The following is a 20,345-nucleotide window of genomic DNA, read 5'->3' as shown; positions in this document are numbered from 1 at the left end:
ATATACCAACAATGTCTCAGTTGAGAAAAAAATTAGAAAATAGAAAAACGATTAAAATAAAATCATTAAAATATTAATATACAACTAAAAATCAAACTAATTGTCTACAATTTTTTTCGAAAATAGAAAATAAATCAAATAAAATAGAAAAAAAAAGGAATTTAAAGTTTTTAGGGTGGTAATCTGTATTTTGTCCAAAATAAGGGAATTGATCCCTGATTTTTTTGGATGAAATGACACGGTAAAATTTCGATTCGGAGTCGATTTTTCAGAAAATCGAGTTTTTTTACGCTAGATCGCATAAAGGCCAGAAACGCATGAACGCAAGTGGCAGAACGCAAGGATACAATTCCTATGACTTTAATATTCATTAAAATCGACAGAAAGTCCCGACAACGGAACCAATTTTAATGAAAAATATATATAAAATGGGGTCATGAGTGTTTTGGAAGATGCATCTTTGAATTTACTTTGAAAAATTTCGAAATTACATTTTCAAACAAATTTTTAACAAATATTGAATAATATGCGTTTGTGGATGCATCTCTAAAAATTTTAGGGGCAATTTTAAAACTCTATAAGTTTTGTTAAAATTATAATTGTGTTGCCTCATTTTACTATTCAGTATTAACACCTCTACAGTTAAGTAACACTACAAATTACAATTGGCTTAATTAATAACAAAATAATTTTCGAACATTTTAATTAAATTTATAATTTAAAAAAATCATGAATAGAAATGGTTCTCTATAAATGCAACTTGTGTGTTGGGATGTCAGCCTTAGAAGGTGGCATTGCTAAGTTAGTATGGAGAGATGACAAAAACTTGAATATAAATAAAAAAGGATTTTATAATATGGGTGTGAATTTGGTGTTTTTTTTATTAGTTAATTTGATGTCTTTATATATTTTTACATATATAGTTAAATCTTATAAGTGAATTAATGTAAGGTTTTGAGATTGACATCCCAACATAGGACGTGGCTTACACGATCATTACATATGCGTCTAAGATTCATTCAACAAGTAGCCTTCCTCTTTCAAACACACTTCACTTATCACCTAATTCTCTCTCTCTCTCTCTCTCTAATAAAAAACGAGCTGGATTCTCCGAAGAACCCAGAAGATGGATAATATCCTATGCGATGAACTCTTGCAAGAAATCTTCCTAAAACTCCCATCTTCTTCTTCCTCTTCAATCTCCCTTGTTTCAAAGCGATGGCTTCATCTCTACCGTTCATCTAAACTCACCCTTTCTCTTCGTTTCAACAACCCCCATCATCATCATCACTTTTTCTCTTTCATCTCTCTCCTCAATCAACACCCTTCTCTCTCTTCTCTCTCTCTCCTCCTTCTTTCATCTTCCACCACCACCACCCCAACAACAACAACAACAACAACAACATCCCTTCTTCTCTCTGCTATTTCCTCTTGTTCTTCATCCTCCAAACTCCTCTCTCTCAATTTCTCGCCTGCTCCTGTTCCTCTCTCCTCCATCGTTTCTCTCTCAAACTCTTGTACCCGATTGAGGTCCCTTTCTATTACTCTTTCAAAACCTATTTTTCTCGACTGGGTTTTGTTTTTTCCTTGTTTAAAACAACTCTCAATTGTTTTCTCTTATGATGATGATGATGACGATGATCATCATGATGATGATGCCGGTTGTTCTGAGGAGGTGAATGGCCGTTTTGATAAGGAACTGAATTTGGAAACTATTTGTTTTGAGGGTATCCGTAGAGATGATATGGGAATTGGTTGGCTGTGGAAGAGATGCAAAAGCCTTAAGAATTTGAAGCTTCTAAGTTGCCAAGGAATTGGTAGCTCTTACTCATCTTTTGTTCACTGTTTGCAGGGTATTCAACAAATTGAGCTTAAAACTTGTAGGACCGTGGTTGATGAAGTTCTCTCGGAAATTGCTAGATATTGTATCTCATTGGAATCACTTTTGGTTCATGATGGTGGTAGCAGACAGGGTTTGCTACATTTCTTCTCAACTTGCACCTCTAAATATTTGCATAAACTTGATTTTCGTTTGCCTATGGACCTTCAAAACAATCATCTTTTTGTTATGGCTATGAATTTCCGAGGCCTTTCAAGTCTTAGGCTTCAAAGTTGTTGTTTTGTTACTGGTGAAGGGCTTAAGGCTCTTGGTATGGCAGTGAGTAACGGTCTTGAAGAATTGGCACTCATAAACTGTGATGTGGTTGAAAGGGAGAAAGGGTTGCTTGCAACTTTGGGTCAACATTTGAGGCAATTGAGGAAACTAGATTTGTCTCATAATGAACTGTTGTTTGATAAGGATTTCATTTCGATGTTGGTTTCTTGCATTCATTTGGTTGATTTGAAGGTGAGAGGCTGTAAAGGACTTACTAGTGTGGCTTTAATTTCTATGCTTAGGAGCTGCAAGAGACTTGAAAATCTTGACATTATGCTCTGTTTGGGGATACAGTCCGATGCTATTGAACTATTTGTAAAGAATTGTTCAAGTTTGACAAGATTGGAGGTTGAGGGAAGTAAGCTCTCTGATGCTGCAAAAATCTGGGCATCGGATAAATTTATTGAAATTGTGTAAAACAAATTTGTTGTATCATTTGTATTTGTGTTTCAAGTTGTAGCTATTCTACAACCTTTATACCATGGAAACTGTGGTTAATAATGCCGCTGGGAAGAGGTATAAATAGTTTAGGTTGCTGAACCAATGTGTATGTTAATTCTGAAATTTGAAATAAAGAGGTATACATTTCAATCTCATTGCTGTAATTTATTCTTGGATAACAAGTTATTATGTTTACTCAATATTCAATTAAGTTATTAGGTATTACTCTCACCTTATTTATAAGTAAAAGAAGACAATATATATTATAGGTAATCAAATATAAATCAAATTCCAAACCATAATCTATCATATAAAATAAAATAAGTACTTCCTCATGCTATTATTATAGGAAATTTTTTTATTGAACCCCCTACCTTCTTGTCACCCGTGGCGAAAACCCTAAAATGTTCCTTTATTTTAGAAATGTATTTTCGAAGTCACTTTTTTATGAGAAAAAAGGTGGTTTCGAAAATGCACTTCCGAAAAAATGTTTTTTTGATGAAAAAAACTGATTTCGAAAATGTACATCCGAAATAATTTTTTTTCCAGAAAATAGGTGAATTCGGAAGTGCATCTCCGAATTCACCTCCCTTGGAAGAATTCGGAAATGTACTTCCAAAATAAGATCTGATACAGAAAAAAATAACAAACAACAACGATTCGATTTATTTAAAGGATGAAGATTACAAAGATTACATTACATAAAATTAAAGTTACATATTGTTAAACACGGGTAGGTGAGGATGAGTCAACATTTTGATAACGTCGGCTCTCGATCTTTGAAGTTTCACATCTAACTCGATCGGATCCTTCGAAGAAAATCGGTCGAAAGTTGTCCACAAAACTGCTAAATTTCCGCCGTTCTTGACTTCAAATGGGGTGAGTTGAACGTCTCTCTCGTCGTTAAGAGATGGCGAGCGGTACTCAAGCTTCACAACCTTTCAATTTTCCGAATATTGCAATAGCGTGTTGAGCGACGTTATCAATTTCGCGAACGATGTGTCGCGCGAGAAGCGGTATTGGAACGGCATCGGGTAGCCACTAATGAAGTAGACAAATGCTAGGTGGGGGTATGTTTGTGTCATTGGTGTTTTGTGGTGTGATGAGGATGAAAAAGATTGTGTTGTATTTATAGACTTATTGGAGTAATAATGGCCCAACAAACCTTATCTTACATTCTGTGGATGTTTCGGAAATGAACTTCCGAAATAAGTCCAAAATCAACCATATTTCGGAAATGAACTTCCGAATTATGCAGAAACAGAGGTGAAAAATCACATTTTGTGCATTGCATTCTGTTTTGAGATAACAATTACAAATACATACAAAATAGGCACAACATAAACAATGACAACATTAAACATACTTATATTATATATGTATTGAATCGGTTTGATTTTACATGTTAAACGACAATACATACAAAAAATGACACGCACCGGTCATTACAAAAAAAATGGTCCGGTTAAAACTAAAATTCGCCGAACCAATCAGTGGCGCTTAGATCTAAAATCGGTATGTTCTTCGACCGCTCTCTATTTTCCTCACGCTCTTGCTTCATCATTTCTTCAAACTCCGTCATTCTTTCAACGAAAGGATCCGGCCAAGTCTCCGCCTCATTTGTATGATGTGTCGTCCATTGACAAGAAGTAGCCAGTATAGGACACCCCGGTTTCAAAAAAACTTGCACGAAGTGGCGCGATCTTAGATACCCGATACATATGATGCGGCTCGACGCGTCCAAAGGCGGTCGACTATGAAGTGGAAAGAATGTCTCACATAAGTGAATCATGAAGTTTCTCAAAGTTTTCTTGATTTTCATAGAGTCGGGCGTAGATGTCCCTATGCGAAGTCAACTCCGAAATAAGTGCCCGTCGAATAAGAGTGTGATTTTCTTCTCCTTTTCCGAGCAAACCCGCAACGGCCCGATATCCACAATTTCCGTCGGTGCCAACATCAACTATGTTATCAATATATTTGTGCATAAAAAGCGGCATCTCATTAATGTAGATCCTCGGAGATTTTTTGATCGGAGGTGTGCGAGGCGGCTTCGAAATACGTGCTCTTTTGTTACCACTACACTTGGACTTTGGTGTTGGTGAATCCGGGATCAATGCATCAACATGTTCAAAGTAGAAAGGAGATGGTTTGGTTGATGTGTCTTCTTGGGTATTTTTCGGTTTTTTCAGCGCACCCTTCGTTTTAACCGGTTGAGATGGCGGTTTCAAATCGGTGGTCTCCGAAAATGCAATTTTTCGCAATTGTTCTTTTATATGCATTTTTATTGTGTCATCCGCTTTAGCAAACTTATCCATTATCACTTCCAACTCGTTGGAGATGGTGATTTTGGAATCATTTTCTTTCGGCGGCTCGAAATCATCAAAACGGAGCTTCTTCCAATGGTCGATTACTTCATCCATGCGTATCGGTGAATTCAACTTCATCTTTTTAGAAAGTATACATGCACATGGAAGCCCGTATGTTTTTCTAATTGTGTACCCGCATTTAGAACTATCTGGACCCATTGTCTCCGCCCGCTTCGCCTCATGAAACATAAAATTCAATCCCGAACGGGATATATTGTAAATCAATTGCGAGAATAGATTTTGGCCCTTAAACCAGTGTTCCATAACTGTCTTGACATGTATTGGTTATCGCCTAATAGTTTCAAAAGTTGTTGCGTTTCCGACCGAGGGCCCATTTTCAAGACTTTAAGATTGTGTCGTTCATTGTATACTTGCTTGATATTTGAAACGCTATCCGGTTTTTTTTGCTTCAAATCGGCAAGTATGTTTCTCGGCGCCACTTTGATTATCGATAAATCCGAAATAACATTCTTCTCTTCGCGGGACAACCTACACGCCGTTGGATGCCCGTGTAGCTTGGCATCCAAGGCATGATTATGAATTCCACAAATGATGCTTAAATGCCACAAATCATCAATCCTCCGAGTCACGCGCAACTTAAACGGACACCCACACTTTCTCGATCCCGTGTCTTCGTGTTTTAACATCCAGTTTGTTGGTACATACCCCCCACCCCTCTCGCAATTCAAAACGACAAAACCTTTCCGTCTACTATTTCCATTATCGGACCTTAAAATAGCAATGTCAAATCCAAGTTTACTAGCTTCACTACGAACCCAATCAAACAATTATTCACGACAAGCGAAGCTCCGATCATTTGTAAATTGTTGTCGTACATCCACCGCATCGATCATGGATTTAACATCGTTAACCGGATCGTTATTAACGTTGACATCTTTCGAAACTACTACGTCATCGGCGACAATGTTGTCCGGATGCACCATACCTAACATATGCAAAAATTAGCAAAAATGGTCAAAACTGTTTTTTTAATACTGCCAGGCATTATTTCGGAAGTACATTTCCCAAATCTGTTAGGTGACTTATTTCGGAAATGAACTTCCGAACTGACGGAGTTTTCATCACAGAAATCAACAACAATGTAGTGAAATAGGGGATGAAATGAGAGATGTTTACCTCAAATTGTAGCTTTCTATGCTCCCTTTAACGTGATCAACGGTTTGAAACTTGATTTTGAGACGAAAAATGGATTGATATTGATGGAAGTTTTGGAGAGGGTTTGGGTTTGTTTTGGAGAAAAATGATGAAATAGTGAAAGAGGGAAAATGGTATATGAACACATTATTTCGGAAATGTACTTCTGAAACAATAGCTGACTGTTAAAACCAACGTATTTTTTGAAATTTCATGCATTTTGGAAATGCATCTCCGAAAACACCAATTTTTTGGAGATTTCGGACATGCATTTCCGAAGTCTGAAAAAATATTTAAAAAAAATACTTCGAAGATACATCTCCGAAGCAGGGGCAAGTTGGGAATTTCGTTGGGGGCCATCCCCATAGGGGGGTCAATAAAGAAATTCTTTTATTATAAATTGTAGCGGTAAAAAATACTCGAACGTGTTCACACACTCGAAATACAACAGAGTCGCCACCAAATTTTATTTATTCCAAAGGAAAGGGAAAATAATGATAAAACCCACAAATAAAAAGAAATGGATAAGATGGTCATCGCAACCAAATTAGGGTTCGGGAGTCGGTTAAGCAAAGGGAAGGTGTTAGCATCCCTCACCACCATTGTACTCGATGAGAACCATTTAGTTAGTTTTATGAATGAGTGTTAGCGTAATGTTTGCGTTCTTTTGCTTATTAATCGAGAAAATATAAAAGAAAGGGTTTTAGGTTTTTTATTATTGTGAAGGAAAAGAAAAATGATTTTTTTATTATTATGCTCGCCAAGACGTTTGTGTCTTATTCCTACGTATTCCCTCGTGCAATGGGAAAGTCAGAGCAATCGTAGTTCTGGCGAAGAACCACAAAAAGTTTGTTAGTTGATTTTAGCGAGAGGTACTCGATCGCTTTCAAATGGAGACAATACTACGCGCACATGGATAAGAGATCACTACAAGAATGGATGACTAAATCAAGAGTAAGACGAGATATTGGCCATCATCGCATTCGAGTGGAAGATATTCGATCTTCACATGTGGAAGTATGTTCGCATTTTGAAATTGAATAAGTGTCTCGTTTATAAAAAGAGATTTTAAGATGAAAAAGCCATAAGGAAAAAAGGTTTGAATAAAATTGAAGTTGTGCTTTAAAGGGATGTTTAGTGAACATTTTGAGCATAGGTGTGCACCTAGCGCGTTGTTCACCCAAGATATTCAAAAGGATGCGAGCCCAACTGTCACTTGTTATCCACATTGATAAAAGAGGATATTGACGGACTTTTAGTAAAGGATTGAGCATAGGTGTTCACCTAGCGCGTATTTACCCAAGATATTCAAAAGGATGCGAGCCCAATTGTCACTTGTTATCCACATTGGTAAAAGAGGATATTGACGGACTTTTAGTAAAGGATTGAGCATAGGTGTTCACCTAGCGCGTCTTTACCCAAGATATTCAAAAGGATGCGAGCCAAATTGTCACTTGTTGTCCAAATTTAATTAATGTGTTTTAATTCAAAAGATCAAAGATATTCAAGAGGTGTTCACCAATTGTCACTTGACCTCTTAGTTTGATTAGTGTGTTTTAATTCAAAAGATCAAATATATTCAAGAGGTGTTCACCAATTGTCACTTGATCTTTCGGTATGGTTAAGAAAAGGTTTTGGCATTAACAACTTGACGTTGGATCAAGCGTTAGAATTTATTTAAAAGTTCGTTTTTGAATTAATTAAAGAAAATATTTTGAGTTTTTAATAATGTAGAACGAATTTAAAAGAAAACATGTCTTTTTTTATATTTTTACTAGTAACAAACCCGTGCGAACGCACGGATTCTGGTACGGGACGCACATTTGTTTCAGATGTATATTTTTTAATAGAAAAAAATTATATTAAAAGTAATTAATATTTTGAGGAGAAAAATAAGAACAATTAACATTAAATTTTGTCTAAAATAAATCAGGAACACAATTGAAATCACAAAAATTAAATTGTGTCTAAATAGCCTTTTGTAACTTCACGTTCCCATTAATATTCACTATTGTAATCAGTAACTTCATGTTCCCGTTAATATTCAATATTTTAATCAGTAACTTCAGGTTCCGGTTAATATTCAATATTGTGATCAGTACTTCATGTTCCCGTTAATATTCACTATTTTGATCAGTAACTTCATGTTCCCTTAATATTCAATATTTTAATCAGTAATTTTAGGTTCCCGTTAATATTCAATACTGTGATTAGTAACTTCATGTTCCCGTTAATATTCAATATTCTAATCAGTAACTTCAGGTTTCCGTTAATATTCAATATTGTGATCAGTAACTTCATGTCCCCGTTAATAAAAAAATTTAATCAGTAACTTCAGGTTCCCCTTAATATTCAATATTGTGATCAGTAACTTCATGTTCCCGATAATATTCAATAATATGATAAGTAACTTCATGTTCCTGTTAATATTCAATATTGTGATAAGTAACTTCATGTTCTAGTTAATAAAAAATATTTTAATCAGTAACTTCAGGTTTCCGTTAATATTCAATATTGTTCGGTTACGCGAATTTGGATACATCATTTATTTTAAATAAAAATGTTAAAAAAGAAAAAAAAATTAGATAAATAATTGATTATTTCGTATATAAAAATATTTAGATCAATAATAGATTTTTTCCCGTATACCATTTTTGGATTAAAAATATTTAATCATAAATACCATTTCTCGTATATAAAAATACTTAGATCAATAATAGATTTTTTCCCGTATACATAGTTCATTTTTGTTTATGTATCATTTACAAAAATATTTGGATCACTAGTAAATTTCGTATATAAAAATATTTAGTTCAATATTAGATTTTTTCCCGTATACCATTTTTGGATCAAAAATATTTGATCATAAATACCATTTCTCGTATATAAAAATATTTAGATCAATAATAAATTTTTTCTCGTATACATACCTCATTTTTGTTTAGGTATCATTTACAAAAATATTTAGATCAATAGTAGATTTCATATATAAAAATATTTAGATCAATAGTTGATTATTTTCCCGTATACCATTTTGGAATAAAAATATTTGGATCATAAATACTATTTTTCGTAAATAATAGATTTTTTTCCATATACAAATATTATTTTTGTTTAGGTGTCATTTACAAAAATATTTGGATCAATATCAAATTATCGTATATAAAAATATTTAGATCAATAATAGATTTTTTGGCCTATTCCATTTTTGAATAAAAAATATTTGGATCATAAATAACATTTTTCGTATATAAAAATATTTAGATCAATAATAGATTTTTTTTTCCGTATACAAACTCCATTTTTGCCCCGCCCTACCTAACCCGCTTTAAAAAGTAACTATAAAAATAACACTCTTTTCTTAAGATTATATTGACTGAATCGTATTCTAAATTATTATACAATAAAAGTTAAATTATAATTGTAACGTTCTTTTGATAATTTACTAATACATGTGTTGATTGGAAAAGGTTAAAATAAAAAAAACAATTGTATGGCATGCAAAATAATTAAGTTGTCAATACATTAGCTCACATGTTTTCTTTAGAGACAGATGTTGGTTTTAATAAAAGAAAGGATTTGATTATTGTAAACGTGTGATAAATTTAGGATTTAGCTATTAAGGAATAAGTCAATATAAGAGTCTATATGATGTAAACAATGAGAATTCTTAATTAGGTTCTTTTGGTAGTTAGTTTTTAAATAGGACTAGGATGATATCTATTATTTATTTATTTATTTATTTGGATACCTATTTTTTATTGTGCTTGAGTTTATTTTATTTGTCTTTAGTTATTTCAATTTTTGAAATGTTTGCACTTAAGACATGTTAACGTTCTTGTAACACCCCACACATATATGTCTAGAATAATATGCATGTAATGCTAATAATGGTACATAGAGACAACATAACATAAGTATCGCAGCGGAAAGAAAGTACATCAACAATACAAGGTACAAAAGCCGAATGTATCATGTCCCAAACAATACATCGCATAAGCAAATACAACATCCAAAACATAATACAAATATAAGCACGAAACAGAACAGAAGATGAACATCTATCAAGAAACGCTAAAGGACTAGTCCATCTTGCCTTTGCCACGATCTTGCCTCGAACCACCTGAAAAAGATAGAATTGGAATGGGATGAGATTACTAAATCTCAGTGAGTCCGCCTATCCTATGGGTCCACTCGGATCTAAAGGGTACATGCATAACAAGACGAATTCACCATTGATTCGGGGTTGTCCTCACATCCGGTACAGGTACGGAGCAAACACATGAATTGTCCACCATAGGAGTCATCATATCAAAAGTACACAATAGTACAATAAACACGTATGCACACCCATACCCATGTACGGGGAATCCAGAAGTGGTAACACCTAACTACCTAGGCTGCACACACTGAAGGATAGAAAAACACTTAGAAAGGGGGGTTTGAATAAGTGTAGTCTACAAACTTGAACGATAAAAACAATTTGCACAGTTATTTTTATCCTGGTTCGTTGTTAACAAAACTACTCCAGTCCACCCCCACGGAGTGATTTACCTCACCTGAGGATTTAATCCACTAATCGCAACAGATTACAATGGTTTTCCACTTAGTCCGCGACTAAGTCTTCTAGAGTATCCTGATCACAACCTGATCACTCTAGGAACAAATGCTTAGACACAAGCTAAGACTTTCTTAGAGTATCCTGACCACCACGTGATCACTCTAATTACAACTGCTTAGACACAAGCTAAGACTTCCTAGAGTATCCTGATCAACACTTGATCACTCTAGTTACTTACAAATTAATGTAATCAATTCTAAGAGTATTACAAATTCTTCTGAAAAGCTATAATCACAACAGTGATATTTCTCTTAACGTTTAAGCTTAATCTCACTAATATATTACAACAGCAATGTAGTGAGCTTTGATGAAGATGAAGTTTGTGAGCTTTGAGTTGAACATCGTTTCAGCAAGTTTTTCAGAATAAGTTTGTTCAGGATTGGTTAACCTTGCTTCTCATCAGAACTTCATATTTATAGGCACTTTGAGAAGATGACCGTTGGGAGCATTTAATGCTTTGCGTATTCCGTACAGCTTTGCATTTAATGTTTCACGCTTTTGTCAACTACCTCGAGCCTTGTTCACGCTGTGTCTACTGACGTTGCCTTTAATAGCTTCCAACGTTCCTTTTGTCAGTCAACGTAGCCTGCCACCTGTACTTTCTTCTGATCTGATGTTTGTGTATACAACGTTTGAATATCATCAGAGTCAAACAGCTTGGTGCATAGCATCTTCTTGTCTTCTGACCTTGAAGTGCTTCTGAGCGTGATACCATGAGAACTTCAGTGCTTCTGCTTCTGATCTCAAGTTCTTCTGATGCTTCCATAGACCCATGTTCTGATTCTGCCTTGACCATCTTCTGATGTCTTGCCAGACCATGTTCTGATGTTGCATGCTGAACCTTCTGAGACAAAGCTTCTGAGCGCTGATTTGTGCATACTCTTTATATATTTCCTGAAAGGGAAATTGCAATGTATTAGAGTACCACATTGTCTCACATAAAATTCATATCCTTGTTATCATCAAAACTAAGAATATTGATCAGAACAAATCTTGTTCTAACAATCTCCCCCTTTTTGATGATGACAAAAACATATATAAATGATATGAATTTGCGATCAGAAAGAGCAGACGGCTAAAGACAATTTACACAGCTATAGCATAAGCATGTGAATATGTCTCCCCCTAAGATTAACAATCTCCCCCTGAGATGAATAATCTCCCCCTGAAATTAATACTAGAAGAATTTTATAAATAAAAGACTTCCCTGAGTATTTCAGTAGAGAAGTTCACGTATGCTTGATCTTCAGAACATTCATGACTTCTGATTTCTGCTTCCATAGGACAGCTTCAGAACATTGAATTTCTTTAGATCCTCAGAACATTCACAGCTTCTGACTTCTGCTTCCATCGGACAGCTTCAGAACTTGAATTTCTTTGATCTTCAGAACATTCACAATTTCTGACTTCTGCTTCCATCGGACAGCTTCAGAACTTGAATTTCTTCTTTCATCACTTCATGCTAGATTGTATCAGAACATTGTTGAATGTACCAGAGCATCATCAGAGCATCTCTACATCCTGAAATGTTACAGAACAAAACTAAACGACAAAAGTCAGCATGAATGAGTCAGAGCATAGAATATGTTTCATAACACATAATATGTATCAGAGCCATATGGTATGTGTCAGAACACATAGACATAATGTTTCAGATCATATTCTATCATCAGAATGTCTGAACATTCTTCCTTCTTGCTTCTGATTCTGAAGCTTCATAGCACTCAACTTGCTTCAAGAATCCAAGAACTTGATTCATCTTGTTGCTTCATATATTGATCTTGAATCTTCAATTCCTGCAACAACACAACTTAAAGCATAGAACTTTGCAAGTTCTGTTAGTAAAGCAACTGATTAAATCAAATCATTTATCACATATTTCTCCCCCTTTTTGTCATAACATCAAAAACATAAAAGATTCAGATGAAAAACAAGAAGAAACACATGGAAGAAAAAGATAATTTCCATTGAAGTTCAAGCAGACAAAAGTACAGAAGTACAAGAAGATAAGGAAGAGAAGATGCACAAAACAGATGCAGCAAAAGCAAAAACAAAATAACTAAGACTCAATCTAAGATGACCCTAGCCTTGACAAGATCTTGGCCAGCATCTCTTGAACCCCATTGTTGTGCTCATTCTGCTTCTCTATGAAAGCTCTAAACTCAGCATTGACTGAGCTTTGCTCATCCTGATTCTTCTGAAGAACTTCCAGAGTCCTTGCAAGACGGGAAGGTTCATCAGAAGAAGCTTCACATCTTCTATCCAACGAGATGGCATTGTGATATGTAGCTTCCATTGATAGATCATTTGCAGGAATTTTCTCAACAGGAACTGATTCAGCAACATGATCTTCTACATCTGCTTCTTGCATAGAAGCATCTTCATATTCTGCAACTGGAATCTCAGAATCTCCATTCTCAAGTGCCTGAAGAATGGCAGCTAGATTCCTAGGGGCAGAAGGACCTTCAACTTCTGGTGGGTCAACAACTTCTGGAATGACCAAGCTTGGGTCTTCCTTAGAAGGGTTTTCCCTCAGAAAGTCAAAGAGGGTCTTGAAATCCCCGAGCAGAACTGGATATTGAGGTCTCCAGACCACAATTTCCCTGCAAGGATTAGCTTCCAATGCAGCAGCCAATCTTGCTACTTCCAATTCATCCACAAAGGGCTTTTCTTCCAAGGTATATCTTCCTCTAAGACGAGCAAACCAGAAGTCTTCATAGCTTCTCAGAATTCCACGAGGCCGTGGAGCAGCTTCTACACAGGCTTCCTGAAGTTCTATAAATAGAGCATCTGATTCTCTGCGTAAGATCCTCCAAAACTTCCTCATAGCGACGTCATTCAGGCCAGAACTTTCAACAATTCTGAGGGTGTCAAAGATACTTCTGAGATTCCTCTTTACTTTTTCAAAAATTACACCAATAGGGTAGACAAGGCGGGATTTTATTTTGGTTTTTGAAAAGGCAGGGTTGGGGATGAAATAAGGTTGAGGTTCTCTATCCAGCCTATAAGAAGATTCTGCTTCATTATCAGACTCTAACACAACCAGTTCAGCTTCAGGACGAGGCTTTGGGGTGTAGTTGCAGTCACGGAGCAGTTGCTCATGAGATGCAGAGGTTGGAAGATCAGAACCACTATGGTTGTTTTGAGAGGTGGAAGGAATGTGTTCAAAGTTGGCATGAGGAGGAGGTTGAGAGATGGAGATATTTGAGTGAGGTGGAAAGAGAGTTTGAAGGGGTGGTATATCCAGAACAGGATTGATGGTGGGTGGAGAAGAAGGAATGGTTACAGGAGAAGATGGAGGTGTAAGAACATGGACAGTTATAGGTGATTCTGATGTGGCTTTTTTTGGTTCAGGGATATGGGCAACCGCTATTGGTGCAACTTCTGAAATACCAGCAGGAGTAGAATCAGGTTCAGAAATACATATACCTTTGGATGCTTTCTGAAGAGCTTTGACCACAGCCTCAGTCTTCTTCTGCTTCTTACTCTTCAGCTCTTCAACAATCTTTGTTTTGCCGCTAGAGATCTCTTTCCTTCTGACGCTCGCCAGAACTTCCTGTTGATTCACAGCCTCTTGAACAACATTTTCTTCATCAGATTCTTGAAGAATCATCTTCCTTTTTCTGGTTTTCTTCTTCTCAACAACTTCAACAATCTCAGCATTGTTATTTGACTTCTTCTTCTTTTTCTCAACTTCCTTCTTTTTCTTCTCAAAATCAACAGAAACAACATTAAAAACCTTTGCAATGACTTCTTCTGGGACCACTTCTTTCTCAGTGGTAGCAGCAACTTTCTGAACAACCTTCACTCGATTAACAGAAGGATGATCAAACTTTCTTTTGGTCCTTTCTTCCTTTTTGCGATTTACTTTAATTGGAGCACCTTTCTCTTGATCTTTAAGACTTTTATCCTCTTTTTGTGACTTCAGATACCTAGTTCTGACTTCTGGTACCTCACTGGTTAAGAAGGTTCCAAATTCAGCTAGAACGGGTTTTCTTCTGATTCTTGTTCCAGCAAGAGGTTGGGGAGTCTTAATGATAGCCTTAATCACTTTCATCTTCTTTAACGTGAAAGCATTCAGGCAGGCCCCAGAGGTGACAGCAAGGTCTTTGATAATACCTTCAGATTCTAGGTCCTCAACAATCTTGGAATGAACCAGAAGATTTGAGATAATTCTACCAAACGGAATGATGGTACAACTTTTTTCTCTGAAGGCATTTCTGGACTCCTTCACAGCCTTCCACATATGGTTGAAGATAATGTAGATAGCATCAACCTTCTTCTTAGTGGCAATGCAATACAGAATGTATTTTTGCTCATTGTTGACGAAGTCAGAAGCATGTGTCCCTTTCCTGTGATAGAAACACCCAAGAAGAATCTTGGTCCAGATTTTGTAGAGATCTCTCATGTCCTTGACATTCTTTGTTTCATTTATGTCTGGGTAGAGAGTAGATAAAACATCTTTCCAATTTACCCTTTGATCGATTTCAAAAGCTCCCTCAGCGTTTCTCAGATCAAACATCATCCTTAGGATGTTCTCAATCACTACCACAAACTTTCCATGGACGAAGGACAAGATTGATTTAGGGGCGACAACTGCATGTACCCAGAATTCCTTGACAAGATCTGGGTAGACTGGTCCACAGAACTCAGCGAACAACGAAGTCCATCCTTGAAAAATTATATCTTCTTTGAGATGAAATTGGTGTTTTTCAATGTTATCAAAATCAACCATGAGTTCACATAGAACTTCTAATTTATCCTTAGGAATGGAGCACGCAACGACTTGAGTGAGTTCTTGATTTTCTTCATCTTGAATATGGAGAGGAGTAGATGAACCAACATTTTGAGATGAAGAAGCAGCCATTGAAACAGAATGAATAACTAGGAAGAACAAATTCTGGGTTTTCGGTTAGGGTTTTAGAAGCGACTAAGAAGTTTTCAAAAGAGAGTATGCAAGAAGAAACAGAGACAAGGAGCGAAAAAGATATATGAGATGATTTGAAAGGAATATATATAGACGGATTAAAAAAATGCAATAAGATTAGAAAATGAACAGTTACAGAATCAAGAGAAATCAATTTACATTAAATGATAAGTGACGTTAGGTGAGAGAACGTGGTAAATGAAATGATTTAACACAGTTACCTAGGTCGGCGTCTTTTCAACTGCACGCTTTGTACTAACCGTACATACACGTGTTCACCATCAAATAATAGATGACAGCTGTAAGTTTTGAATAGACTTTACGCCTTCTGATTCTGATCACTGCTTCTGATTGTCATTCTTTAGGAATGATCTTGTTCTGATAGGATCATCTTTCTTTCCAAGGATCACATCTTCTGAATGAGCTGAAGCAAGTCTAGGTGATCTTCTGACTGTTGGCTCTTCAGAAATCCTGAGATTCTCTAAAGATGCAGCAACTTGATCTTCTGATCCATTGCTTCTGAGACTACCAGCTTCTGCAGCTTTGCTTCTTGGTTCTACTGCTTCTGATATATCAATATCAAAATCTACAAAATTCTCAAACTGCTTTGGTTTTTCAAGACCAAGCTTATCATCAAACCTGATATTGATTGATTCTTCTACAATCAATGTTTCAGTATTGTATACTCTGTAGCCTTTAGAGCGTTCAGAATATCCAAGAAGGAAACACTTCTGTGCTTTAGAATCAAACTTACCAAGATGATCTTTAGTATTCAGAATAAAACATACACATCCAAAAGGATGGAAATATGAAATGTTGGGCTTTCTGTTCTTCCACAATTCATAAGGAGTCTTATTTAGAATAGGTCTGATAGAGATTCTATTCTGAATGTAACATGCAGTGTTTATTGCTTCTGCCCAGAAATGCTTAGCCATATTGGTTTCATTGATCATGGTTCTGGCCATTTCTTGTAGAGTCTTATTCTTTCGCTCTACAACTCCATTTTGCTGTGGAGTTCTAGGGCAAGAGAAATCATGGGCAATACCATTTTCTTTGAAGAACTCCTCAAAGAATTTGTTCTCAAATTCACCACCATGATCACTTCTGACCTTTATGATTTTACACTCCTTCTCAGTTTGGATCTGAGTGCAGAATTCAAAGAACACTGAATGAGACTCATCCTTGTGTTTCAAGAACTTTACCCATGTCCAGCGGCTATAATCATCAACGATGTCTAATCCATATTTCTTCCCTTTGACAGATGCTGTTTTGACTGGGCCAAACAGATCAATGTGCAAAAGTTCTAACGGCCTTGAGGAAGAGACAACATTCTTAGACTTGAATGCAGGTTTGGAGAACTTGCCCTTCTGACATGCTTCACAAAGAGCATCTGATTTGTATTTCAGATTTGGGAGTCCTCTGACAAGATTTAGTTTGTTAATCTGAGAGATCTTTCTCAAACTAGCATGTCCTAATCTTCTGTGCCAGACCCATTGCTCTTCAGAAACAGACATAAGACAAGTCACCTTCTGCTTCTCAAGATCAAAAAGATCAATCTTATAAATGTTGTTCTTTCTCTTGCCTGTAAATAGGATTGAGCCATCCTTCTGACTTACAGCCTTGCAAGACTTTTGATTGAAGATTATATCATAACCATTGTCACTTAATTGACTTATGGACAATAAGTTATGCGTTAATCCTTCTACAAGAAGTACATTAGTTACGGAAGGAGAGTTACCAAGACTTATGGTTCCAGAGCCAATAATTTTGCCCTTATGATCTCCTCCAAACTTGACTTCTCCACCTGGTTTAAGCACCAGGTCTTGGAATGTAGACCTTTTTCCCGTCATGTGTCGCGAGCACCCAGAGTCCAGGTACCATGACATTTTGCTTTTTGTCCTCTTTGCCGCCAAGGATATCTGCAACAGAAATTATCTTCTCCTTAGGTACCCACAATTTCTTGGGTCCTTTCTTGTTAGTTCTCCTCAAGTTCTGATTGAACTTGGGTTTAGCAAAATATTTAACAGGAGGAACAGCATGATATTCTTTAGGTTTGTCAGCATGATATTTCTTAGGATGTGTCACATGCTTCTTGGTGTGAACAGTGTTAAACTTCTGTGCATGTGAAGTGTGCCTAATATCATGGGAGTGACCAAATTTAAATTGGTTATACAGAGGCTTGTATGATATTTTCATATCATCCACAGATTCAAGCTTGTATGGGATTTCACCCTCATAACCAATGCCAGCTCTTTTGTTTCCTGACACAACATATATCATAGAAGCAAGTTGACTTCTGCCAATACTTCTAGATAAAAACTTTCTGAAACTTAAGTCATATTCTTTTAGAATATTGTTCAGACTTGGAGTAGATTTTTCAGAGACAGAAGGAGATCCAGTATTTTTGGATAAATTTAAAACTTTTTCCTTCAGTTCAGAATTCTCCAATTCCAGCTTCTTAGTTTCAAATTCAAACTGCTTTTTCATCTTTTTGTATTTGATACTAAGATGAGCCTTGAGTTCTAGAAGTTCTGTTAAACTGGAAACTAACTCTTCTCTAGATAGTTCAGAAAATACCTCTTCAGAATCTGATTCTGATGTAGATTCTGATCCATCATCTTCTGTAGCCATCAGCGCGAAGTTGGCCTGCTCTCCTTCAGAGTCTGATTCTGATTCTGATTCAGAATCATCCCATGTTGCCATAAGACCTTTCTTCTTATGAGACTTCTTCTTGGGATTTTCCTTATGAAGTTTTGGGCACTCATTCTTGTAGTGTCCAGGCTCGTTGCATTCGTAGCACATGACCTTCTTCTTGTCAGATCTTCTGTCACCAGAAGATTCTCCTCGTTCAAATCTCTTTGAACTTCTGAAGCCTCTGAACTTCCTTTGCTTGCTCTTCCAGAGTTGGTTTACCCTTCTGGAGATCATGGACAGTTCATCTTCTTCTTCAGATTCTGATTCTTCAGGATCTTCTTCTCTAGCCTGAAAAGCGTTAGTGCATTTTTTAACATTAGATTTTAATGCAATAGACTTACCTTTCTTCTGAGGTTCATTTGCGTCAAGTTCAATCTCATGACTCTTCAGGGCGCTGATCAGCTCTTCCAAAGAAACTTCATTCAGATTCTTCGCAATCTTGAATGCAGTCACCATTGGGCCCCATCTTCTGGGCAAGCTTCTAATGATCTTCTTTACAAGATCAGCCTTGGTGTAGCCTTTGTCCAGAACTCTTAATCCAGTAGTCAGAGTTTAAAATCTTGAAAACATCTTCTCAATGTCTTCATCATCCTCCATCTTGAAGGCTTCGTACTTCTGGATTAGTGCAAGAGCTTTGGTCTCCTTGACTTGAGCATTTCCTTCATGAGTCATTTTCAAGGACTCATATATGTCATGAGTCGTTTCCCTGTTAGATATCTTCTCATACTCAGCATGAGAGATAGCATTCAGCAAAATAGTCCTGCATTTGTGATGATTTTTGAATTCTTTCTTTTGATCATCAGTCATTTCGCTTCTTGTGAGCCTTACACCAGTAGTTTTAACAGGATGTTTGTAACCATCCAACAGAAGATCCCATAGATTACCATCTAGACCAAGAAAGTAACTTTCCAGTTTATCTTTCCAGTATTCAAAGTTTTCACCATCAAATACTGGTGGTCTAGTATAACCATTGTTACCATTGTATTGCTCAGCAGAGCCAGATGTAGATGCAGGTGGATCTGTTTGAATTTCACCAGCCATCTTTTACTGAAGCGTTTTTCTCTTCCTGAATCTTTTCTAAACACGGTTAAGTGCTTGCACCTTAGAACCGGCGCTCTGATGCCAATTGAAGGATAGAAAAACACTTAGAAAAGGGGGGGTTTGAATAAGTGTAGTCTAAAAACTTGAACGATAAAAACAATTTGCACAGTTATTTTTATCCTGGTTCGTTGTTAACAAAACTACTCTAGTCCACCCCCACAGAGTGATTTACCTCACCTGAGGATTTAATCCACTAATCGCAACAGATTACAATGGTTTTCCACTTAGTCCGCGACTAAGTCTTCTAGAGTATCCTGATCAGAACCTGATCACTCTAGGAACAAATGCTTAGACACAAGCTAAGACTTTCTTAGAGTATCCTGACCACCACGTGATCACTCTAATTACAATTGCTTAGACACAAGCTAAGACTTCCTAGAGTATCCTGATCAACACTTGATCACTCTTGTTACTTACAAATTAATGTAATCAATTCTAAGAGTATTACAAATGCTTCTGAAAAGCTATAATCACAACAGTGATATTTCTCTTAACGTTTAAGCTTAATCTCACTAATATATTACAACAGCAATGTAGTGAGCTTTGATGAAGATGAAGTTTGTGAGCTTTGAGTTGAGCAGCGTTTCAGCAAGTTTTTCAGAATAAGTTCGTTCAGGATTGGTTAACCTTGCTTCTCATCAGAACTTCATATTTATAGGCACTTTGAGAAGATGACCGTTGGGAGCATTTAATGCTTTGCGTATTCCGTACAGCTTTGCATTTAATGTTTCACGCTTTTGTCAACTACCTCGAGCCTTGTTCACGCTGTGTCTACTGACGTTGCCTTTAATAGCTTCCAACGTTCCTTTTGCCAGTCAACGTAGCCTGCCACCTGTACTTTCTTCTGATCTGATGTTTGTGTATACAACGTTTGAATATCATCAG

General features: G+C 36.4%; 1 protein-coding gene across 1 annotated transcript; it reads left to right on the top strand.

The window, feature by feature from the left end:
* Positions 1–1,020: 1,020 nt before the first annotated feature.
* Positions 1,021–2,574, top strand: LOC131629535 (F-box/LRR-repeat protein 3-like). The gene has a single exon (XM_058900318.1). It carries the CDS (start codon positions 1,127–1,129, stop codon positions 2,570–2,572), a length of 1,446 nt encoding a protein of 481 aa, XP_058756301.1. The 5' UTR covers positions 1,021–1,126; the 3' UTR covers positions 2,573–2,574.
* The last annotated feature ends 17,771 nt before the right edge of the window (positions 2,575–20,345 follow it).

This window comes from Vicia villosa, unplaced genomic scaffold, assembly GCF_029867415.1.
Source record: "Vicia villosa cultivar HV-30 ecotype Madison, WI unplaced genomic scaffold, Vvil1.0 ctg.000577F_1_1, whole genome shotgun sequence".
NCBI lineage: Eukaryota > Viridiplantae > Streptophyta > Magnoliopsida > Fabales > Fabaceae > Vicia > Vicia villosa.
Note: the sequence above shows the minus strand (reverse complement) of the source record. Positions and strands in the feature narration are given on the sequence as shown.

What these genes read in the sequence shown, in the direction of transcription:
- LOC131629535 (XM_058900318.1), top strand. Translation starts at nt 1,127, where the DNA reads ATGGATAATATCCTATGCGATGAACTCTTGCAAGAAATCTTCCTAAAA.